Source organism: Leuciscus leuciscus, assembly GCF_965113295.1.
Source record: "Leuciscus leuciscus genome assembly, chromosome: 14".
Taxonomy (NCBI): Eukaryota; Metazoa; Chordata; class Actinopteri; order Cypriniformes; family Leuciscidae; genus Leuciscus; species Leuciscus leuciscus.
In genome coordinates this window covers 10,727,187-10,753,660 of record NC_138738.1, presented here as the reverse complement: position 1 = coordinate 10,753,660, position 26,474 = coordinate 10,727,187, and the positions used below count along the sequence as shown (strand labels likewise).

Here is a 26,474-nt window from a genome sequence, read left to right as displayed (position 1 = left end):
CTAAGCACTCCTTGAATTGCTGCTCCTTCAGAAATGCCCCCCAAAATGACCTAGCAGCCTATGAAGTGAGCCAACTCTCAGATTTCATCAAAAATATCTTAATTTGTGTTACGAAGATGAACGAAAGTCTTACGGGGTTGGAACAACATGAGGGTGAGTAATTACTGACAGAATTTTATTTTTGGGTGAACTAACCCTTTAAGACATGCTACTTTCAGGAAGAAAACTACAAACAAAACCCCCTACCACCCACATGGCCTTGAGTCAAACATTTAACCTCAGGTCGCTCCAAAGGGACTGTTGCCATAGTAAGGGAAGTCCCATTGGATAGAAAAGCTTCTGCTAAATGGCAAACAGCTTGTGAGGACTATATGTCTTCTGTGGAGTCTAAGTTTTCCATTTTTAGCCAACTGTGCACAAACTGCTGGAGGATGTCATATCTACTAAATATTAATGTCACAGTTATGTTCAGTTTTTGTTTTCTGTCTTTGCTTTTTCCCTGCCTGTGTGTTTCCTTATTAGTTACCTTGGTTACTGATTTGATTAGTCATTCTTTTCAGCTGTGTCCTTTATTAGTTTCCTTTGTTTGTTCCTTGTATTTAAGGCCTCGTGTTTCATTAGAGTTTTGTCCAATCTCGTCAGGGTATCACGGTTGTTACCTTGCCTGCTTTCTACTTAGTTTCGTGTTGTGGATTATTCATTAAATAATTTTTTTAATCATATCAATCTTCGTCGTGTCGTGTGTGATCAACGACCCTTCATGACAATTAAAGAGCCGCACAGACTTTTTTTTTTTTTTTTGGAAAGAATAATCAGTAAATCCTTCAGGAGCTTTTTTCTATCTGACCTTTAAAATCCTTTTCATTGGTGTAACCTAATATTCAGGTTGACATAGTCACATCAAATAATCATATTTTGTTAGTAAAAAGAGTTAGCAAGAAGCACATTTAAATAAAACCAAAATCACACAATACATATTTTGAATCTAGTACTCTGCATGTGTGATTTTGGGATAGTCTAGGCTACTAATTAAATAAAAAGATCACGTATGTTTGTTGTCTAAAAATAGTAAAATGATGAGATGCTTATCATTAACGGGGGGTATTAACATGCCTAAGACTTTTGCACAGTACTGTATATATATATGGTAACATTTTTCAATAAAGTTTCAATTATTAACATTAGTTAACTACGTTAGTTAACATGAACTAAGAAAGAACAATACATCTACAGCATTTAATATGATTAGTTAATGTTAATTTAAACATTTACTAATACATTATTAAAATCAAAAGTTGTAATTGTTAACATTAGTTAATGCACTGTGAACTAACATGAACAAACCATGAACAGTTATATTTTTATTAACTAATTTGAACAAAGATGAATAAATACTGTAATAAATGTATTGCTCATTGTTAGTTCATGTTAGTTCATATATTAACTAATGTTAACAAATGAGACCTTAGTGTAAAGTTTTACCATACATATGTTTTATGGTTTACGGAGGGTCAAATAATTATATAAATAGTTCAAATATTTGATTATGACTTCTGGAATTTGTAACTGTTTTAAGACTAAAAACAGTTAAATGAAGCAAACGTACATGTAATACGAAATATATCATGTGGTGATGTGGTAGGCTAATGTCACATGGTCCATGTTTTGCGAGTGAAACACAGAGGTCAGATGAAATAACAGCACATTCTCGGTGTCAACCATCCTCACCATTTTTGCGACCGAAAGGACCCGCTCTCTCATCCAGCACCGCGGACAGCGCCTGCGTCTCACGCGAGCCTCAGCAGGAAGTGGCCATCATTCGCTCTTTTCATCGCGCGCGCCCCTCCCACCCCCTTTCCTCTCGAGTCACTCGCAATGACTGGCGAACGGAGGCACAGCACAGAACACGTATGCAGCAGCAGCAGCATCTTTACTCTGGGCGAGTGAAGAGATTGCAGTGTCTGCTTCCGAACCCGAAAGTGTGTCAGGATATTCAAAATTCACCAACAGTCGACCAGCCCATCTGAATGCCGAACACTAGGTCAACAAACTGATACCTTTCCACGCCGTAAATATCCCATCGTGCGTTTAATTCGCTTGTACGGTTAAAGCGAGAGCAACAAAAAAACAACAAAAAAATGTTGGATCCATCCTCCAGCGAAGAGGAATCGGACGGGATAGTGGAGGAGGAAAGCCGAGAGGTGATGGCTCCTCAGTCCGGATCCATTCGCATCTCCCCCAGCAGGACCAGCGAGAGCTCCGATAGGCTCCAAACCACCAGCCGAGGCTCCAGCGCGCGACCATCCAGCCCGAGTCCGTCGGCCGTCAGCGAGCCAGAAAAGGAGGACGTGGAGAAACTGCAGAGGGAAGAAGATGAACGAAAGAAGAAACTGCAACTCTATGTCTTTGTGATGCGATGCGTCGCCTATCCTTTCAACGCCAAGCAGCCTACCGACATGGCAAGGCGACAGCTGAAGGTAAGAGCATGAGGTGTCCGGGTCTCACCTTGAGAAAAACGTTATGCATCATAACGTTCCTTTTATGTCATGATATTATCAGCAAACATTGGATTAAATACGCCTGCACATGTAGGGTGATATTACTCATAAAGTGAGGGAACATTTGTAAAAAATCACCATATCCTAAATGGAACACCTATAAAATCACAGTCTTCATTGTCAGTCTGTTTTTTAAGCTCAGAAGGTCCTGTCGCGAGCCCCCCAAATTCGTGCACATTCGGTCAAATTCGGCCGCACGAGATGATCTCTAATTATAGATATTCTTCTATATAGAGGTTGATGGACCAAAATAAAGCGGTGTCATTGCCGTAGTACAGTCATGTGACTCGTTCACATTGGAAGTCAGTGGTTGTGTGCAGTCTTGCGGCCATAGGATATTCAGTTCCATTTGCGCCATCTCTCGCGCCACTCATTCATCTTCCAAGGTGACTTTTGGCGTAACAGATGCGAACGCTGAATCCACTGTTCAGAAGGTCAAAAAGCATTACGAACGTATTTGTCATGTCACCTAATTTATGTAAATACTTAATCGTATTTTTACGAGTTAATTTTTACGCACTTATTTATTAAGGCATTTTTACTCAAAAGCCTGTTGATAAAAAACAAAACAAGTCTCAATGAAATGCAATGTGTTTAGAAATTATTCTGAGAGTTTTATTTACAGACTATTGACTTGAGACTGGAAGAAACGAAAGAAACCTGTTTCAGTTACTAACATAAAAATGTTTCCTTGTTCAGAGAGATAGCCTATCTTTCAGAGGTCCCAACCAATTCCCCTCAGTTATTGATCCAAGCTTTTCACAACAACATGCTCTGAAACCACAGTTAACAGCTATTACTGCTTTAGTAAGTGACAACACTCCAGTCTTATACTTACATTCTTATCGTATTGCTTCCATACACTTTTAAATAAATTAAGAAAAAGCTAAAAGATTTTGATAATTAAACATTACAGTTCTAGAAAGACTGTTGTCAGTGTATGGATTTGACTGGACATTATGTTAGTGTTATTTTCATAGTATGTATTTTCGGGCATATACGTGTAATGTGTAAATATCAAATTTTTAAATAAAAAGCTGTTTGACATTGTCAATATAGCTGTAGATTTGGTTATGCAATATGGCTTTGTCAGATGAGAACACGATAGACTCATTGAAAAGCTACGGATGTATGGGTTCCAAATGATTATTCAATGCTAGGCAGCATCACGTGAGGTCGAAGAGGTCTTTATAGATGTAAAAGCTGTGATCAATAACTTTGTATTGGAATACCTATGTTTGTCATTACAAGATGTCAATGCTCTGATCTTCACAATGTGTGCCGGGTCAGTCAAGGAAGTCTGGGCTGGTGGTATTTTGGTCTTTACAATGAATCTCAGAGTTGAGTCACTGTTGAGGTCCTTTAGGTTCAGTAGAATCACTGCAGTCAATCACTTCAGTGACTCAGAATCATCCATGTGAATCATCGACATTGAAGGACTTCTATCAAGAACAGGGTCGAAAGAATGGTATAACTCATTTAAGACAGCACTAACATCATTGAGATGCACATTATGGTGAATGGTAAAGATCAGTGGCTTTTTTAAAAAACTTCTACATGCTGTAGATTCATGCACCATCAAACCGAAGGTAAAGGGTTCCAAGATTCAACAAAGAAAGGCTGACGCACTCTTTTGTGCATCAGGCTATCTTATAGAGTTGAATAATAAATCAAAAATCAAGAGTATAAGTGAAGGTGTTGTAGTGTTGTAATTGTATAAGCATAGGAGTGTAAAGTGTAATGTAATGTTTAAGGGAGTGTAATGTATAGTTTTGTGTGGATCAATATGTCAATGTTTATTGGATGATTGTTGTAAACGTAGATACTGTCATGCAACAAAAAAAGTCAGATTTGTCTGACAATAAAGTATTATATCATATCATATCGCAATAGTAGTTTTAAGATGAATCTTTCCCAATATAATTAATTCACTGAATTCAGTAAAAAAGAAAAAAAGAAAAGGGATTCAATTAGTTGCTATATGATGGCTTTATGTTTACTTGTTTACTCACTAAATATAAATCTGAACAAACTCATTGCATGTGGGCTTATTGATAACAGATGGAAAATAAAAAAGACCAACATATGTACACATTAACTCCAATTAACATACTAAAGATAAAAACAATAAGTTCAAACTATCAAAAACACAGTATTTTAGGTTTTTCTTGAGTGCCAGATGAAAAAGTTGGATACACACATGAGCATTTTGGGTTAAGATATCACTAAAAATCATCATAATTTTTTTCCATCTCTTTAGGCTGCACTAATTTATTTGCAGAAAGCTTGACTAGTAGTTTTATGAGTGCTTATTCAGCTAATGTGATATCAGAGGAGTTCAGGGGATTGAAGGTAATGGCTGTAGCATATGTCTCATTAAGTAATCACATTTTTTCTATCTCAAAGAAAATCAAATCTCCATTGTGCATTATTTCTTATGTGTATGGGGCAGCTTGATTTTCTTTCTCTGCTATTTGACTGCAAAAGCAGGTAAACAATATATGTCCTTTATCAGGTTAATGCTCACATGTTGATTATGATGTTACCTAAAATGTTATGTTATACTATAAAGACAATTTGGTCATGCAGGTTATTTTGTTACTGGGAGAATGACACATCTTGTGCTTCTGTTCTGAGTCATTATGAAAGTTCTTAAAGGGATAGTTCAAAGAGGATAGTGGTTACCCATATTCTTTAAAATAACTTCTTTTGTGTTCAGCAGAAGAAAGAAATTCATACGTGTTTGGGGGTCAGTAAATGATGACAGAATTTTCATTTTTGGGTGAACTATCCTTTTAAAGGGGCTATATGTAGAATTCAGAAACCCTTGTCATTAGCGCACCGGTGGCTGTTAAAGGACAAGTTCGGTATTTTACACTTAAAGCCCTGTTTTCAGATCGTTTGTGATGAAATAGAACGGTTAAGATTGAAATTTGGACACATGCTGCTGGCCCGAGAATTTTCGGTTTCTGTGGTAGCATCCCCCCCCCCCCCCCACCTCCACAATGGTTGCATAGGTGCACTGGAACAATCCTTCCTAAAACGCATTAAACTTTCGTTTACAAAGACGTGAAACTCACCGAGTGGTCAGGGGTGTTCACTGATATGCTCACACAAAAATCGCTGCAAAAGATGCTTTCCCAACAGGTGTTTTACCATTCGTTGAAAAAATGTGGACCTATTTTCCCAAACGCCTCACACCCGTACATTCTTCCGTTGAGAGCTTGAATAATAGACACTCGAGCCCACAAACAACCCCATTTCCATTTCCGGCGGCGGAGTAATACCGTACCTCACAGCACATCCAATACAAGTCAATGCTGGACAAAAACTACGATAAAACCTGTTGGAAAGCATCTTTTGCAGTGATTTTTGTGTGAGCATATCAGTGAACACCCCTGACCACTCGGTGAGTTTCACGTCTTTGTAAACGAAAGTTTAATGCGTTTTAGGAAGGATTGTTCCAGTGCACCTATGCAACCATTGTGGAGGTGGGGGGGTGCTACCACAGAAACCGAAAATTCTCGGGCCAGCAGCATGTGTCCAAATTTCAATCTTAACCGTTCTATTTCATCACAAACGATCTGAAAACAGGGCTTTAAGTGTAAAATGCCGAACTTGTCCTTTAAGTGAATTGTAGCCAGCAACTTGCAAATATCCCGATGTTGTCCACAAAAATGAAAGCAGTGAGAAAGCAGGAGATAGAAAGCATCTGATCTTAGCAATATGGATATTTTCTTTTTTACATTTTCGGTATAAGCTGTTCACGCATTGACAATAAAAATGTGATTTATACATATAAAAATACATGAGAATTCTTACAGCCCCTTTAAAGGTTAAATAAAGCCATATGCATTGGACATTATAATCTATTATAATATAATATTTTGTCCTTTAGTTATAAATCACATCATATGTTGGGAATATCATTATTAAATTTGCTGTCAATTTTACATCCATACTCTTGGGCTGTACTCTTGCATCCATTCGCTAGAGTGTAGCTGCTGGCTAATAACAAAACTTATTCGATTTTTGCTTATTCGCAAAATACCTTGAAGCATCCTTGTGTGCAGTGAGTGTTTGCTGTGGAAAGCAATCAAATCCAGAATTAGATTTAAAATCTTTTCTCTTCTAAAAGGCTGCCTTCCTAGTTTGTTTGAGTTTTTTCATTTAAGTTTGGTGCATTTGAAAGGCTTATCATTGTTCATGTCTCCAGCAAACTGCTCATTAGTCAGCCGTCCTCTGCTCAGCCAGTCCATTATAAAATTCAATAATGTTGAATGACAGCCTCATTGTTTCTATAGCATGTGAATCACATTTCATTCTCTTAGTTTTCAGTCCAGGAGGTTACCTTTACTGTTGGTTTTGCCTTAGACTAATTTGTATGCTGTCATCAGCGTCTCCTGTACTCACCCTGGATCTGCTCTCGTGAGCCTCTGGTCTGGGCCGACAGCTCTAGCTTGAACCCCAGATGATACAGGCACACGATAGAGATCTCTCAGCAGTTTTGTTCATGGGCCTTGGGGGAGGATAGAATTTCAATTATCTGTATCCTTCCCGTCTTTGATTTCATCACTGATAGATGGTAGATGTCCCACCGTTTCAGCAGATAAGGTGGTCTCATAACAAGGACACATCATCAGGATGTAGAGGCTCTTACAGACTCCCAACCCTCTAGCTTTTTGTTGCACCTATAAACTGAAACATTAAGATTTTCATCAGATCAGTACATACAGCGTGTACATCCCGCTGAGGTATCACTCCTCGCAGAGTAATACTGATGGTGACAGCTTTCAAGGGCTCGTTGTCTTTTACTTAGCTGGCTAAGCACATCTTTGTGTCATTTCAGATGAATTTATCTGCTGATGAGGTCTTCTTTCCTGCCCTTTTCTCCTTTAGCTTTATTTTCAACTGTATTTTCTTCTGTGTTTTACCTAATTACTTGCTATTTTAGGTCGCAATTACATGTTTGCGTGATAGGATCCGCTTTTAAAAGACATTAAGGTTGGAATCTGTATCAAATTTCAACTAACATGTAAAGTAAAAATCTTATAAACATATCTATAAATAAAATATAATAAAAACGAATAATTAAATTTATTATAAATATACAACAAAGTTAGTTCTGGTTCTTGTATTTCATTCTTTTTTTCCCAGCGATTATTTCTGCAAGTTATATAATTACACCAGTAGGTGGCGACAAGTGGTAGTTTTTAGGGGTTATTTGAATCAATTTCACTCAAGCAATTCGTGATTCATTTAGGAACCAGCCAAGTACGAGTGAGTCATTCAGTTGTTCACAAACACACAGGAATTACGCAATGGTAATTTTACTGTGGCTTTGTTCATAACTTTTTGTTGGCGGAGCAAAAATAAACAAAGTAGGCTAACTGCCAATGTTGTGTCTAAAATGGAAGTTTAAGTGGAATAGTATGGAAAGTGGAAATGTCTTGTTTACATAACTGGTATATTAAAGCACAAAGCATTATTAAGTTTAGAGAAGATGTCTTTGAAAGTATTTTCTAGAATAAAATAGTTTCATAAAATATTTGCAATATAGTTTTGCAGTATCTAAATATTTGATTTAAATATATAAATATGTAACAGCTGCTTTATTAGATTTATTATACATTGCTTTATTATACAACCCTAAATTGAGTCAGGATAAGGCTTTTATGCTCAGATTAAGAGATTCACATCGGTCTTGAGGTTGCACATTTACATTGTCATCCGTTGGTGTGTACATTTGCATGTGATATTACATGTTGACAAGTTTAGCTTGACTATTGTTTGTATTGCACAGTCACACCTTTGTAAAGGCTTTTGACCTTGTGAAAAACAGCATAGAGGGACTGCGGTGTTGTACTGTCACTCACAGCTAGGCTTTTATCTATGTACAAGCCTTTAGTGGATGCCTATTTGCAATCTAAAACCAATGGCCCTGTTTAGATGCGCAGTGGGCCTGCTGTTGCATTGCAAGGAAACATATCCGTGCATAAATGTGAAAAATGTATTGTTAGGTTATAAATTGATGGAAATATACTGAACTGCGGGTCTCAAATGAGATGCATCACCTTGAGTCTTTTATTAATGCAATGTCTGGTGTTCACACACTAAAATGTGCCTATCTAGGAGAAATAATGCCTGTCCCGTTTAAAAGGCTTTACAAACCCGTTAAATGTCTGCATTGCTGTAGGGCTTGCAAAAGGAGGTAGTGATTTTTTCCCCCCTTTATTACAAGAGGCAAGCACATGAAAGATGGGTGAATGGGGAATGAACTCAATCAAACTCTGTGTTTCAGAGTATTTAGCACAATCAAACCCAATGAGAATGACCCTACAGGCTTTCTCTATGGTCTGAGAGCCCCACTGGTTTGGCCTGCTGGCCACATGATTTTATTCTTGTTCAGACAGGAAGGCAAATCAGAGCAGCTTTGTGTGATGGATGAAGTTACCATGCCTGTATCGAGTTGCCAGGCTCACAAATTCAGTTTCATTCTCCACTGATTTCCAATTGAGGTCTTTTACGGAGCGACACTACCAGCATGACACTACCAGCATGTATTGTGTGCGCGTGTGTATAAAACCTCTGCCGCAATTCCACACGCACATGTTGAAAGACAGGCAAAAGTAACAAGAGGACAGGACAAGACTGGAAAGAGAAAAATCAAGATGGAAAGGATTTCTAATTACTAATTATTAATCAAATAAAATATATTAATAAATCAAATTATTGTTCATGAGGATTTTCATTGCAACAACATATTTAAGAAAATCTCTTGCAGTTTACTGACTAAAGCATAAGATGAAGTAAGGATCCAACTTTCATAAATCAACCATAAATCAAATTTGTAGAGCAGTGAAAACTGAAAAAATATGAGGGAAGAAAAACATACAAATCACTCAAACAACAACAACAACCAATCCCTTTTGGTCTTGTCTGTGATGGGCTTTGAAATGAAAAACAAAACTGCATTTGCATCAATAAGCCCAAATACATATATTACTATAAATTATAATTCAAGTGATGCTTTGTTTTCTAGCAAAACAAAAATTTCCAGGCAAATGTTGCACACATGCAGGGTTGTGATTTTATGAGGAATTTCATTTAAAACAGGTCAGTGAAAATGGGAGAGATTAATGGATCCACATTATATTTGCTATTTTGCTTTCTGTGTATGTCAAATCACTGACAACTGACATTTATAGAACAGTTATGTAAGCACATTTATTTTGCCAAAATGCTTGAAACAAGGCTTTTGCTGTTAAAGATGGACAATAATGTTGAACAGACATGCCCCCGTCTTTCCTAAACCACACCCTCAAAGATTCATTCGAGATGGAGCAGGACAGCAGCAGCACATCTCGGTGCTGTCTAAAACAACAGGAGGAAAACAGCATTCTCGCATGACAAACTAACAACTGACAACAGCTTATGAAAGTAAATATGGCATTTAATGAGAATGATCTGCTTCAACTATCACACTGTTGCTTCTCTTTTATGGGCTGCCCGATCAATCACTCAGAATGATTGACAGGCAGAAAGCACCTCAATGTCTTCGGATTGACTCAGAAAACAATTTGACCTCAGCCAGTAGTTTCTTTTTTATTTAATTCACAGGTTGGATCATTTTGTCCATAAAAATCCATTAAAAACCGTTTAAAACACCTATAAGTTCGACTTCCCTATTGTGACTTATCTGAGTGAAATAGCCTAGAAAAAAATGTAGGGTGGGACTTGATTTTGTCCATCGGGAATTGATTGGATCATTGTGGTTTGCTATTGCTGTGATCTCATATGAGTGACAGGTTGCCCCGCCCTCGCACCAGTAAATACATCATCAGACAACAGATGTCACTGCAAGAGGGAGGGGAAGTTATTTTCATTAAATATTACTATTGATGTTTGCTGGTTGTTTACAGGGATTCTAATACTTAAAGGGATAGTTCACTTTGAAATTAATTTTTGGTATGTTTTAGCTTACCTCAAGGGCATCCAAGATGTAGGTGTCTTTTTTTCCGCAGTAGTTTCAATTTTGATATTTTTAGGTCAAACTGTTCTTGTCTGTCAGTCATATAATGCAGGTCTATGGTCACTGTCTCAAAGAGCATGCACAGAGTCCAAATTAAAACAATTCCCCGTCGTCCAAATTAAACAATTCCCCATCGTAAGTACACATTGATGGCCCAAGACACGAAACGAGCGGTTTGTGTGAAAAAATGAACAGTATTTATATCGTTTTTACCTCTTATACACAGCCATGTCGAAGTGATCTGATCTGACGTGTACGCAGACTGGTGCATAGATATATACACTAGATGTCGCCTTAAAGACATTCGTTCCAATGAACTGCCGTAGACAAGGCAACATCTAGTGTGTATATATCTGGGGTGGTGGTGGCGCAATGGATAAGACACATGCTTTTGGTGTGAGAGACCCGGGTTCGAATCCACTGTGAGACACCAATGTGTCCCTGAGCAAGACACTTAACCCCTAGTTGCTCCAGAGGCGTGCGACCTCTGACATATATAGCAATTGTAAGTCGCTTTGGATAAAAGCGTCAGCTAAATGAATAAATGTAAATGTAAATATCTATGCTCCAGTCTGCGTACACGTCAGATCAGATCACTTTGACATGGCTGTGTATAAGAGGTAAAAACGATATAAATACTGTTCGTTTTCTCACACAAACCGCTCGTTTCGTGTCTTAGGCCATCAATGTGTACTTACGATGGGGAATTGTTTAATTTGGACGACGGGGAATTGTTTTAATTTGGACTCTGTGCATGCTCTTTGAGGTGGTGACCATCGACCTGCATTATATGACTGACAGACAAGAACAGTTTGACCTAAAAATATCAAAATTGAAACTACTGCGGAAAAAAAGACACCTACATCTTGGATGCCCTTGAGGTAAGCTAAAACATACCAAAAATGTATTTCAAAGTGAACTATCCCTTTAAGGAAAAATATATGTTTTTATTTAAAATAATAATAAAAAAAACCATTTAAAACTATACGGAAAGCATAGAAATGAATGTTTAATTCGAAAGGGGAATATTAAGGGTTGAGGAGAGACATAAGGGTCTGTAGTGAAGGGAACAGGTTGAGGACACAACAATGACAGCGACACTAATAGAAAGAGAGTGGAGGTCGGACAGCAGATTAGAGCCTGAGAGACGGCAGCGGTTATGGCAGCTGGATGGAGAAGGAGTTAGTTATGAGAGGTTACTGTGGAGATAAGAGGATGTTTGATTGAAAGGCCAAAGCTGGATCTCCTCTGATGAGATTTGGAGATTCTGAAATTACCTTATTAATATAACAGGTTGAGAGTGATGAATTTTATCGGTTCATTAAGCACACTGAGAGAAAAGGACAGGTGAGGAGAGGAAGAGAACGTGAGAGACTGGCAGATTCATTTTGTCAGAAGTAATAACATCCAGCTGAAAGGTTCTTAAACCTCTTTTAGCAGGTCATACACATTTGAGTGTGAATTATTAATTAGTGGAATAAATGGTGGCTATTTTTAGTGCTGCTTTAATTAACTTATGACCCAGAGAGTACATTTAGCCTAGCACTCTTGAAAATAAAAAATTCTGATAAATGTAATATTGATTCATCAATATATTGATAAATGGACACGTCACACACACACACACACACACACACACACACACACACACACACACACACACACACACACACACACACACACACACACACACACACACACACACACACACACACACACATATATATATCATTTTAATAATATACATAGCATGCCATTTCAAGGACTTTACTGTTAAAAGTCATTTCAGTGCAGTGTGAATGTGGACAACAGAACATTTTATGCATCCATATTCATTAATCAAAGCTCATTCTGAAGGCTGAGTTTGAATTTTTGGAACAGTGTATTTATTGCATTCCTAAAGAGCCAGAGCAGTGTGTGTTTGAAAATGTTTGCTTTTGCTGAAAAAGGGTTGAATTTTTTAGTTAATATATTTAGGGGCATTGAAGTATGTGTGGAAGTCTGTATTTGTATACATATTCTTCATGGCTTTTTAAATAAGTGTTGCTTCGAGAGAAGTCTGAGAAAGACGCTGAGTTGAGGGACATCTGCTCAAGCTATTTGAGCACTTTTCTGTAATGATTAAGAACAGAATAAGAGACCCAAGGATACCATAAAGTGCATTTATATAACAGAGATCAGACAGAATTAGGGAGAGGTGATGTTTTGTTTATGTGAGTTTGCCTTTATTTTGGGTAATGAAGATGATACCTAATTTGTAAAAATTGTTGAAAGTATATTAATTATGTGGTTGTTTTACATGCTTAAGAAGATCATGAATGTGCGTTCACACTTACCATATTTCAGGGACTATGGGTAACTCACTTCTGCCCTAATAATGCTCTTAATGAGACTTCTAATATTCATGGAAATAAAGTGTCCTGCCTATGGTGATAAATTCGAGGCAAAACTTATGTGTAATTTATGTTGCTATTCAGCACTAATTGGCTTCTCATATTTGTGCACTTTGAAGATAGATGGCTCAATTAACAATGAGAGAAATAATAACAACCCTCTAGTCTGCAAACCAAAAATAAACCTTGATTTGGCGCACAAAGGAATATATTGAATTTTGATGGTTTTATTCTGCTTTAATGCCAAATAACAAGGCAACTAAACATTGTGTTCACCATATTGTATAGCGTTTAAAAGAATTTTCTAATTATAAATTGTAGGATATTTAGTAATCTGCGAATGTGCCACATTTGAAATAAAATGTATTTTAATATTTGTATTTTAATTAACATTTAAAAAATGTAAAGAAAAATTTTTTTTTTTTACAATTATTATTAATCTTAAAGGATGTTTGTAGATTTTGGACACAACTGACACGGGAGAGTTAATTAGTCAAGTGGGAACAGTTATTGGCTGTCTGATGCTGATAATCTCAAAACAGTCTGGCCAATATTTATGTCCATCACTAGCCTTGAGGTTTTTCCGCCTAGAGGCATGGAGAGTAGGATGAAAGGAAGTAGTATTAGCCAGAGTGGAGGAGGAAGATTGTGTCACACAATGTAGTGTGATGAACAGCAGTAGCTACTAGTTGTTGTGGCACTACAGCCGTGTCGCTCTAGGAGAGCTGCCTGAACCCTTATTCTAAAGCTTGTGAAAGATTTTTCTCATGCCATCGCTGCCACACACCCACTCTCCCCCTTGTGAACTAGAACACACACACTCTCTCTCTCTCTCCCTCCCTCCCATACAGCTTTTTCCATATCCTATAATCCATTACAGCACTAGCACTCCTTCCTTTCACCCCCTATCTCTCCCTCTCCCTCTATTTCCTGGCAGACCGGCATGACCTTCTGTTTTTCTCAAGGTCTCTATTTCGACATTGAGCGCGTGAAGAGAGCATCTATTACATTTTAAGCATGAAAGCTCCCTCTAACCCCCTTTCATCCCATAATTTTTAAGGGGTGGTGGAACACTTTTTAGCAATTTAATATTATAAGAGCATAGCTATTGTTTTACATGCAAATATGACCTGGATTCATATCCTGATATATAATACATATATAGTATATACAATATTTTTTTTTCTTCTGCCTCATGTTATTCTTACATCAGTAATATATACATTTTTCTATATTTTTGGATATCTGATAAAAAGCACAATATGGACATATTGACGACATCGAATACCATACGGCACATTTGATTATTATAGAACTATTTTTGATCCCCTAATAACACCTGTACCTCTAAACCTCTAACCATAAAATAAATGAAATGGATAAATGCACAGTGACAATAATTTTAGTCACAATGTAGTATACAGTGACTAAAATTGTAAAAAAAAAAAAAAAATCTCTCAAAGAACAAGTACAAATTATAATGTAAAATTCAGAAAATTCATTGTCACTGAACATATTTGACAAATGTCATTTATTAAATACAATAAATCAAGTTATTAATTGCAGTCATTCAGTATTCTTTAAACCTAAAAGGATTCGTAAACATTTATACATCTCTAAAGCTGTTCAGACGCTAAATGTCAATACATAGTGTTTCATTGACTATTCAAACATATATGAAAATCTGTGTTCTACAACAGCACTTTACGCACAAATACTTAAAATTACTAATGTTTTTTAAATATATTTAAAATCATTTTAAATTGTTATCCATTTAGCTGAAGAGGAACATGCGTGTCGTTTTTGTCATAGTTTGTCTGATCTGACTGCATCTTTTCTGTCAGAGTAGCATTAATTCTTCACAGGAGGAAGCCATCTTACAGAGGCTGTGTGTCACATGGCACAAGTTCTTATTTTTAGCTGGATTAGTGGAGTTTCAGTGCTTTCACCCACACACACGTTAGCTCTCTCTGAGACAGACACACACACACGCCCATTAACTCTAATACTGAGCACGCTGTAGCTTTTTTCTGTCACACACACTACTTAGATACCTCTCAGCTCACACAGAAGCACCAAAAACCTTCTAAAGGCACTCTCTGTCTTTCCATCGCATGAGACTTTTTACGTTTCCCATCATTTGCCCCACTTTACTCCCTTACTCACTCTGAACATGTCTTTTTCTTCTCTCGTGCACAAAGAAAAAAGCTGGCTGTGGGCTCTTGTGATTAAAATGCTACGGTTTCACAATCCATTGAAGCGATATATTCTGTTCTGCCGATAGATACTTCACCAACACCCAAATCCTACAACGCATAGGGCCCTATTTTAACGATCTGAAACGCAAGTGTCAAAGCGCAAAGCGCAAGTAACTTTGTGGGCGGGTCTCGGCGCTGTTGCTATTTTCCCGGCGGGATAAATGACTATTGCGCCAGGCGCAAATCTAAAATGGGTTGGTCTGAAGTAGCTTCATTATTCATAGGTGTGGTTTGGGCGTAACGTGAAATAAACCAATCAGAGCGTCATCTCACATTCCCTTTAAGAGCAAACGCGCTTTTTCCATAGCGGATTGCTATTGAAACGGCGGATTTGCCAGGCGCGCGCCAGGAGCGGTTCACAGCCGAGGAGAGCAACTCGTCACGGCCGTAAAAGAGAGAAGTTACATTGAAATGGAGAAACCCACCCAAATTAACTTCGGTTAAACAGGCGTATGATAATTTGGGTAAATGTGTAAGCTAGATGTATGCTTTTATAATAAATAGTCTATCTATCTATCTATCTATCTATCTATCTATCTATCTATCTATCTATCTATCTATCTATCTATCTATCTATCTATCTATCTATCTATCTATCTATCTATCTATCTATCTATCGTAATAATGTATTCAAAAATGAAAACTGCTGCTTCTGTGTAGATGAGAGAATCAAAGTGTAGGCTATGTGCGTTGTGCACACGCTACATTGATTATGGCCAAGCATGCGCCCTTAAAATAGCATATGAATAACATGCGCAACGCGCCACTGACTTTAAACTATTTTTTCCTGGTTAGTGGCGCAATTGTTTTCTAAACCTGCAAAATAGCATGAATGAACGTTTGCGCCGGAACACGCCTCCTCTTTGCGCTGAACCGCCCCCGGGAGCGCAAGTGTATTTCCTAACTTACCGACGTGCTTCTGTGGAGGGAAAAGTCCGCTTTGCGCGGGTGCAAAATAGGAATGATACATGCGTCGGTGTACAAAGTCAATTGCGCTGGGTGCAAGATAGGGCCCATAGTCTTATTGTGCTGTCAATATGCTGATAGAATGTTAGTAAGACAAAGCGCACACACACACTCGAGTCAGGGTCCGGTGATTTAATTTAACATATTTTAAGAAGGCATTTTGGTGTGTGGTAAAGTTTTGTGTAAGCAAATGCAAAGTATTCCGTTCACATTTCCTCTAACACTACTGCTCTGAGACGAGCTTCTCTTGCTTTAAGGCTTTATGTTTATTCTAGAATTCTGTATATGCTTGAGGTTGTTTCAAAGGAATGTTTTACAACAGTGTTTGCAAGGCAGCAAAAGAGCTGTTATACTGAATGCCAGCACAGCTGTTCATGAAATTAATTTTTGCTTTTGTACAACAGTTCTATAAAAAACAGATTCTGCATTCTTTTTTTCTGTAATTTTTTTAATTGTTTTAGCAAGACTTTCTGACAGTAATGCAACATTATATATACTATTATTATATAAAAGTTATATTCAAAAACATTCAAATGTTTACATATTAGGCCTACAGCCTTTTTAAAAAAATTAGATATGATCCTTAGATATTGCTGAACATCTGTCTTCAAAATTTAAAAGCAATGGCTAATTTCTCCATATTTACATTTATGTATACTAAATTCTGATGATAGCAGTAGCAAATGACAACAGAAATATTCCTTATGTTAATGAACAGACTGTGCATTAGCGGTGGGTATTTTTTCCGTGACTCTTCTTGCACGTTACATGGATATGCCATAGGAGTCGACAGGTTTCTGTCTTTGAGTGAGTCATTCATTCCTTTTACCGATTCGTTCAACGGGCCATTTCATTCAAGAACAAAACATTCAATCATTTACTCAACCGATTCATTCAAAGCGCTGTTGTTAGAATGAGTCATGAATCATTCGCTCAAATGATTCAAAACACTGATTCATTTAGGAAGAAAACACACCGCCGTGATAACGCTGTGACTATGTCTGGAAATATGTTCATTGTCAGAGTAAAACCAGACCAATTAACTGGAAATATTGTGTCTAAAATGTAAGTTACTCAATGTTAACTTTCAACATTTATTGAACTGGTATATAAATGCGGTGTAAAACTCACAAGCGTGCTATTTTTCTGAATACCTGCTGTTTGGATTTGTCTTCCTTGTCCTCATCATCCTCTTACTTTAATAATGCTTGCTTGACTCAATCATCTTAAGCAGAGTTGATGTGAAGTTCAGTTATGCTGAAGGACACGCATTCAAATGGAATCCAAAACGGAGATATTAGCATGCCTTTCAAACAGCACTGATGAGGTGCAAAATGCTGGTTTGCACGGTTATTCGTTCATTTTTTATGTAATGTGCTACTGGGGACTGCACAGTAGAGTGCCGGTCTCTGCCTTGTGGCTCAGAGACACCAAAACTAACCAGCTGCTATCTTCAGCACTGGCCTTGTGGGTCCATAGCACTTCTGCGCTCCGAGCATCATGCTAAACATAGAAAATGGCATGAAGGAACGCAGGGAGGGGAGTGGAGGAAAAGAGTTGCGGGCTCCAGGACAATGCAGAACATTCTGTTCCCCATTGGCAGATCAGTATCCCTGAGTTCCAGTGAGTCCGATGAAGCTGCTGGGTAATGATTGGTTAGGGCAGTTTTGCAATGCTGATTTTGCTTTAACGATTGAACCCTGTGTTCATATTATTTTACGCTATATGTGTTTGTATTACTGCAGTGCTGCGTGTTTTGTTTTCTTTCATTTGTTCACTTTACAGCAAGCATTATGAAAGTACATGACTCTTTTGGTATTTGATGTCTGGATATTCTCAATGGCACATAATACAAATAGCATCATCATACAACCAAATGAGTATGCATTATCTTAACCACACTATCTCATTCATTCAGTATTTCATCTTATATAATACATGTGTGATTGTATAATACAAATATGTCTTATGTCATCAAATTTAATGTTTTCATTTAATATAATATTAAAGTGATATTTCAAATAATTTGCCAGACTATAAAAATGAAAATGACTGTTAATTATTCATGTTACATTGTGCTTATACTTAGTGTTTGCATTGTGGTAATGCCTGCTTCCCAAAGCAGCACATAAATTACTCTTTATTAAGTAGGATTTATATAATAAAATATAATTCATATCATATAATACTTTGTCTCTACAACAGGACAGTGTAACCAAACATGGAAATAGCATGTTATCTTTCTAGATGTTTTAAGTCCCTTATGCCTGGCTCACACTACAGGAGTTTTAGGCCGATTTATGCCCGATTTCCCCCTCCCGAGAATCGGAGAAAAAATCTTGTCGAGGACCTTGATCGGTTCCGATGTTCGGCGCAGATTATCTGGTAATGTGAGGTGTTCACAGATCGAATCTTGCACCTCCCGATCTGCTCTCACACAAATCGGGCTCGCCCCGATCATATCAAACATGTTTGATATTTAAGATTTTAAATCGGGATGAGCAAGTCTGTGATTACGTCAGTGCTGTCAAAATAGCCAGGAAACAAGTAGGGCTGTTGTGCTGAAGGAATTTCCCTTGAGATAATTTTGAGTGACTCAACTCGATATGCGTTTTTATCTCCATTTATTTATTGCTAAATAAATGAGTGTTACACTGTGGTCAGCAGGCACAAAGACGAGTACATGTTCATGAAACCGAAAGTAAAAAGCGCGTTAAAACGAAGTGGATTAAAATGAAGATACAACACGTCAAAATAAGGGTCGGGGGTCCACATAATATAATAAACACAACATAAACATGACAATGAGCTTGTCAGACCATTGTTATATAACAGTTAATTCCTTGAATCTCACTTTACGAGAGGCTTTCTGCTGATATTTTTACCAGTATTGACATTGAAAGTCTCTGCGCATTAGAGACTGTCACTCAGTCATTAAACTGTTCTTTCAACGGAAATGTAAAAATGCGGATGCATTCACAGATAGGTGCTAGATGTAATGAAACAAGCTGTTAATTATTTTAATATTTAATTTAAACTTTGAGCTCCACTTTACAAGACTCTGAGCAGGACAACGCTAAAGCTGATGCGTCACTCCATGATCAACGCCGGCATTGATTTATTGTATTGACCAGCGCTGACGCCATTCATGAGAAATATCCTTAAAAGGATGATTTTTGAAAGATTTCGCTTTCCTTGGTCAGGGCTACCTTTTCACCAATATGACTTGATATGAAGGCACACCCGTCGTTTTGGGCGGCCAGGGGGCTGTGGCCGCCCCCAAAAATGCTTGTGTTTTTTTGTGCTATTTGTTAAAATATTATAATGTTATTTTTTTCCATTTAGGCTATGTTGATTATGAAAAGTGAACAGCACGAGTAAGATATGATGTGCAATGTATCGGGAGACATAGAGTGGGTCAGACATGATTTTGACCACTTCATTACGTTTTGCTTTGTAGAAAGCCTTTCTTTAAAGTGAATTTCGTTTTGTATAAATTGTTTCTTAATTTATATAATTTTTTTATCAACCAATTGCCAATTGCCTGGAAGCAAATATAGCAGACAATAATCATGCAACATGACATAGAGGCGCCTGCGCTGTCACTTGCATTGCTCGTGAACTGGAGCGCATCTCATCATAAATTTACCGAAACTCAGTGTATGCCTCACAGACATGAGAAATACATCGAATCTTTAAATGTCTTTAAAAGAAACAATTCAAAACGAAAAGAAATAGGCTACTCTCTGATTATGTAATCCATGTGCATTTCTCTCTATATAGGCGCGTTCACTACGGAGATGGCGATCGTCAACTTCATCTTTGCAGCCGACAGAAAACACTAGTTTATTAATAAAATCAATGCACGCGTCACCGGATTTACAAATGCACATCTAGCTTGTTGCACGCTTGTTGTCGAAATAACGAGATATTATGTTGAAATAACATTATTAGCCTAATAATAATAAATCTTTAATCAATATTTGATTGAATGCTGAATGCTGTGCTTTGGTCAATTTAATAAAATTAATACTTTAATTGTGACAATTAAAATAATTGAATATTAAATATTAAGTGGCCAATTTTTGTAATATGGGCTCGGGTAGGGTCGGGCTTGATTTTTTTGGGCCCGATCTAAGCTCTTAACTCAAAGTACCGGTAGGTTCTTTGTGCGTGTGTGTGTGTGTGTGTGTGTGTCTCATGGCAATGCATGTCCCATATGTTTCCATGCTTTTCCACTTCAGATCTGCTGCTTGAGATCACGTGAGGCGCTTCCTCTGGCACGATAATCTTAATAACATTTTGTAGTGTGTGGTGCACCGCGATTTTCAAACCTTGTAGTGTGAGCATGTTTAAGATTTGAGGGACGAAAATCTGCAAAGATTCTCCTTAAGTGTGTGCTGCAACCAGATTTAAAAATCGGTTAGGATTTTAAAACTCCTGTAGTGTGAGCCAGGCATTAGAATACTGTTCAAAAGTTTGAAGTCAGTAAGATTTAAAAATTAAATTAATTATTTTATTCAGCAATGATGCATTAAATTGATCAGAACTTCAGACTTCTACACCGTTACAAATTTTTTTTTATTAAATAAATACTTTTCTTTAAACTATTCATTTATCAAAGAGTTCTAAAACATTTTTTATCATGGTTTCTACAAAAATGTTAAGCAGCACAACTGTTTTTCAATGTAGATAATAATAAGAAATAATTATTGAGCACTGAATCAGCATATTAGAATGATTTCTAAAGGATCATGTGCCACTGAAGACGGTTTAAATTATTATTAAAATAGAAAACAGTTATTTGAAATTGTAATGTTTTATAATATTATTGATTTTACTGTATTTTACTGTATTATCTCATTTACTGTATTAATCAAATAAATGCAGCCTTGGTGTGCATAAAATACCTCTTACAAAATGTTTACTTTTTTTATTTTTTTATTCTTGAATTTAGTGCACAATAGCTCGGCAAAATCTAAATGCATTAATATAATTTATTTTGTGTCTTTTGTCTCATGCAAACTTTGAAAGCAAGTGGGAAGTGTGTTCCATTTTAAATTTAGCCTCTTGTTCCATTTCATTTAGTTGTCTGGGTGTAAATTTGACAAACACCTTCATTTTCTCTCCCCTATTCAGTTAAGTAACACTTTTTTTTTTTTTTCATCTACACCTTTTTTTGGTGCCAGGCTTGAATGTAAGAAATTGAAAGCCCAAATCCCAAAACAAATTTACATTGAGATAGCTTAAAATTAAATTAGGTTTAATTGAACTTTATTTTCTTTTTTTACGAAAATAATTAAGATGCACAATTAAGATTGGATGCAAACGTGATACTTCCCCCTCTGTGGACTAACATTGAAATCATTCGTCCACATTTCCTATCTTTTTCTCATGCATCATCTCTGGCCCACAGCTAAAGCTGCTGCACTCATGCAATTATCATAATTACTAAAGACTCTGCAGTCTGCTGCTGAGTGTGCACACGCACACACTGAAAGCTGTTTCTTCATTCACACAAAAGAAAAGGAACACTTTTGTGTTGACTCTATAAATAAGATGCGGCTGCTGAAATGATAACGTTATAGCAGGAGAATGGATTCATCAGGAGAGGTTGAAGTAAAAAGCACTGTTGATATTTCCAAAGAAAGAGTGTCTCTAGTCTGATTATGTGAAGCTGAAAAAGATAGTAAGTCAACAATGTTCAAGGCAGATGAACCATCTTTTAAGTCTTGTTAAGTGATTCTGTCGAATTGCTCATTGGAGAAATCACTTGACTAGTGCAGTTTTTCATCTTGTGTTGACATATTTCCTATTGAAACAGGAAGTTAGGGCTAGATATATTGGTTTTTGCCTGTAGGTTGCAGAGGAGGAACATTCTTATATTAATTGGACATGGCAGCAATGTTCTACAATTTGGGAAAAATTGATTCTGATAAAAAAAAATTGCAATTGTGATTTTAAAATGCAATATATATATATAATTTTAAGAGATCCAGGTTTGCTGTGCTTGTTTGTAGGGCAGCATCACTTAAAATAAACTTGCATTCTCCCCTGGTAGTGACATTTAGAGGTTAAAATAGTGTGTTTGACTGAGTTTGTAAATGAATCATGCTGTTACAGGGTAATCATGATAAGAGGGATCCAGAGGGAATCTACAGGACTTCTACGTGGGAGGATGGGGGTGGATGTACCATTAAAGTACTGATGGATATTGGCCACTCTGTTATAAGAACTATAGGGGTGCTTTGTACAGACTAATGTAATTATATATATAAATAAAAAAAGGTGATAATCTGTACTGTTACACCTTTAAACACAAAAACACAGTTGCTATTTTAGTATAATTTATATACTATTGTAGTATTTGTTCATTTTTTAATTAGCTTTTTATATTTTCAGATTTCAATTTCATTTTATTTTAAAGGCACAGTATGTAAGTTTCGCTGCTAGAGTTCGCTTATTCAAAACAGTAACAAAGGCTTAGCTTGATGACACCGTGAATGAGCTTGGAATCATGGAGGCGTCGTATTCACCTCCACAGCTGATGGAAAACAATCCAACGGGACTCAGGCAGAAATCATGTGCATGGATGAGCTAATGTATTAAAGTTGTATTAATGTTAATAACTGTGTGGTATGAAGCAGGGCGCAGCCGAGAGACTGGGACGTTTTACATTGCTGCATTTATTATGCTTACAAGCTGCAGTCGGCCGCTGCCGCTCCTTTCATTTCATTTTATTGTTTGTTTTTTATGAGCAAAGTTGTATTTAACATCTGCCTCCTTCTTCCCTGAACTTGAACTTTGTTACAGTTACATTTGATCACATAAATTCACATTGTTTTATTTCATTCTAATGAAATAGCCGAAATTACTACTAATACAGGTCACTTTTTTTTACTAGTTAAAATTGTGGGGTAACACAGCGCTGTTTTACTTGGTCAAAAAAATCATACTAAAAATACATTTGAGTGTTGAAAGTTATGTTAAAACATTTCTCTGTGCGGTGGCTTGTTGCACATTGCAGTAAGCTATATTGATATTTGAGTATCATATTAATAAAAACTAGATGCCATTTATGTTGCTAAATGACATGCAGTTAATTTTAAAATATTGTATGGTGCAGAAAATGCTTTGTTACTGTTACTGCAAATAAAGGTCTTTCTGATTTTGCTATGTTAGCCACGACTAGACAATATAGTGTTGTCTCTGAGGCATGGTACAAACATGTTGCCCTCAGCAACCATAAGACAAGAAGACTAACAGTTTGAACTATATAACAATGATTTAATATATATTCTCTGGATACAAATATTGTGTACATATGTAAGTAATATAATGCAAGTACATGAGTCAACAAAATACAGAATATAACAATGTTTTTTTTGGGGGGGATATTTTAATCCAAAAATCTTACTGTGCCTTCAAGTTTTAGAAATTTTGTTATGTGCTTTTGCTATTTTTATTAGATTTTTATTTATTTAAATATTTCTGAATTGCTTTAATTTTTATTTCAGATTTACGTTTAGTAGCACGGAGGGAGGCACTAAAGTTACATGATGATGGGGGGGATAAAAATGCGTTGGGAGGAAAAAACTATTCAATTTATAAGCGGTTTTCCTCATGGGGACCAAAAAATGTCCCCTCAAGGACAAGGATTTTGGATATTGCCATCTTTGTGGGGCATTTTGTCCCCATAATGTTGGGTTTACCTGGCCTAGAGCTGTCAAGTTAAGAGTGTTAACATACATCGTCTCCTGTATGCCTGTACCCGGCCTTCGTAAAAACCATTCTGGATATAAGAAAGAGAAAAGCACACTCGGATATATTGAGGGCTGCAAGCTTTTCCTCAGGGTTATAGTATTCTCTGTACAGACAGTTCAGAAGGCAGATAAAGTAAACTGCCATGTGTGTGTGAAGTAGAGAGGACAGTAGCAGAGAGATGAACACAGATGGTGCTGTGATGCCTCACAGGCACATGCTACTTTGTACTTTTCCACCTTCCTCCTACACACTTGCTCACAGAAAACCCTGTTTCCTTTAGATTTTGTCACACTGGTGGTTTCAAGATGAACGGCAACATAACATCTTGCTAAACTTTTTTTTTTTTTTTTGGTATGCTTAGCAAGCCACCATATGCATGACAGCGCAATAGAGCACAATTAGAGGATGTTTGAATGTTTCAATGATGTGATGAAAACAGGGATGTAAGCTAGAAAAAAGGAATACAATAATGCATGTCATTGTATAATTGTACTTTACAATATATCTAATAATATAGTATATTATGTTAGGGATAATGTACAGTCAGCCAGTCATTTTTTCAAATTATACTCTGACAAAGTCATTAGGAGGAGGGAGGTTATATTTTGTGATAATGACTGGCTCACTGAAAACTCTTCTGCTTATTACACTGGTACTTACCAAATGAATAAATAAAAAGTCATGAAATATTGATTTGAGTTTATTTTACTGTGTGAGAAGAAAGAGTGGAGGGATACGAGAGACATGAAACTAGCATAGCTGTGTAGAACAAAAGTTACCAGAGAATATGTTCCTTACATTATATGAAAATGTTTGACCACAGGATGATCGACCAATCGGAATCAAGTATTCCAGAGAGCCATAGTACATATGCTATGCAACGCTTTACAATAAAATAGTGGTTTTCAAGTAGTGAACCTGCTCTGAGGACATGGATAAGCAGTACTAAATGCAAATAATAAAATTCAGCTATATACAATGGTCTTTTAAAACTTTTCAATGGATCAATCCTTAAAAATATTTAAATGTTGATGTCAAATGTAGTGTGTCCAAATGAAAAGAAAACACGACCTAGGCTATATTAAATACTGGTTTAACAAGGATGGTTTGTGCGACCACAATGCGTTTGTGCTGTTAGTTATTGCCTCTGTTGTTAATTGCACTGACATTACATTACAGCCATTAAGTGTTAATGCACTTAATGGCTGTTCCCTTCTCATATTCAGCAGCCTAATATAATATTTGGCCCAATGTTTGCTCCATGTGTTAGGCTGATAAATCACACTTTGCTGTTTGTACATTTTCCTATTTAACCTGTCATGTCACAATTTTGCATCTCGTTGGGCACTTCATGGTAATGTTAAAGGGATGGATCGAAAATTCTGTCGTTATTTACTCACCCTCATGAAGGTCCTTCCAAACCCATTGTTACAATATCGGTAGTGTATGTAAATTAACAATGTTTACTCGTTCTCAGTGTTACCTGGACATGAGAAATTAACTTTTTTTCCCCCAGCAAAAGTCTTTTCGTGAAAACGGCAGTTTCTTTCAGTTTTTCCGCTCTGTTTGGCCTAAAACACTGTGTTCGGTGTCATCCAGTTTGAAATGTTGACTACAAATACAGAGGTTTTTCAGATTTTCCGTCGCAACGTTCCCTCCATATTTAAAGGGATAGTTCACTCAAAAATGAAAATTGTTTCATCACTTACTCAACCTCGTGTTGTTCTAAACCTGTATGGGTTTCTCTGTTCTGTTGAACACAAAGAAGATATTTTGAAGAATGTCGGTAACCAAACAGTTGATGGACCCCATTGACTTCCATAGTATTTTTTTTTTTTCCACTATGGAAGTCAATGGGGTCCATCAACTGTTTGGTTACCGACATTCTTCAAAATATCTTCTTTTGTGTTCAACAGAACAGAGAAACCCATACAGGTTTAAAACAACACGAGGTTGAGTAAGTGATGACACAATTTTCATTTTTGAGTGAACTATCCCTTTAAGATTGTTTGCAGCCTTTAGCCACTGCCTACAGTGAGCTGGATCCTTCACTGGAAACTCACTCCCGCGAAACGCTTACTCTTTGAATTCTTGCACCTGGGACCATTACAAGTCGACATCATTATGACTAAAAGTTTGATAAGAAGTATTTCCTACTAAAACAAAGCAGTATTTGACTCTGGTGAAGCGATTCCATAGCAGACTGGTGGGAGTGGCCTTGGACGGCAACATGCCCAGTGCATTATGGGTGTTTGGGTATTTGGCAAAAGGGAAGACAACAGCCTTTTTTTTTCTGTTTTCTCTAGTCAGGTAGCACTCATTTCAAAATTTCTTTCATCTTTCTACTGTTTAGGCAGCCAATTTTTATTTATTTGAAAGCCTCTTTTATTAGCAGTAAAGAACCTTTTTAAACAGCTCTTTCAGTGCAAGTAATATAATCTATTTCTAATATATAAAAGTTCGTTATGATTTCTCAAGCTACCCCTAAAAATAAATAATATAA

General features: G+C 36.8%; 1 protein-coding gene across 9 annotated transcripts in view; it reads left to right on the top strand.

Annotated features, from left to right (window-relative positions):
• Window positions 1-1,679: 1,679 nt before the first annotated feature.
• The window catches only part of cadpsb (Ca2+-dependent activator protein for secretion b), an 82,331-nt gene continuing 57,536 nt past the window's right edge, over window positions 1,680-26,474 (top strand). For 2 of the 9 annotated variants that reach the window (XM_082189667.1, XM_082189666.1), the window contains exon 1: window positions 1,680-2,477. In XM_082189667.1, the coding sequence (XP_082045793.1) occupies window positions 2,139-2,477 (339 nt within the window). In that variant the 5' untranslated portion in view covers window positions 1,680-2,138. The remainder of the gene's footprint in view (window positions 2,478-26,474) is intronic. The other 7 variants (XM_082189669.1, XM_082189668.1, XM_082189672.1 and 4 more) reach the window with 5 other exon arrangements.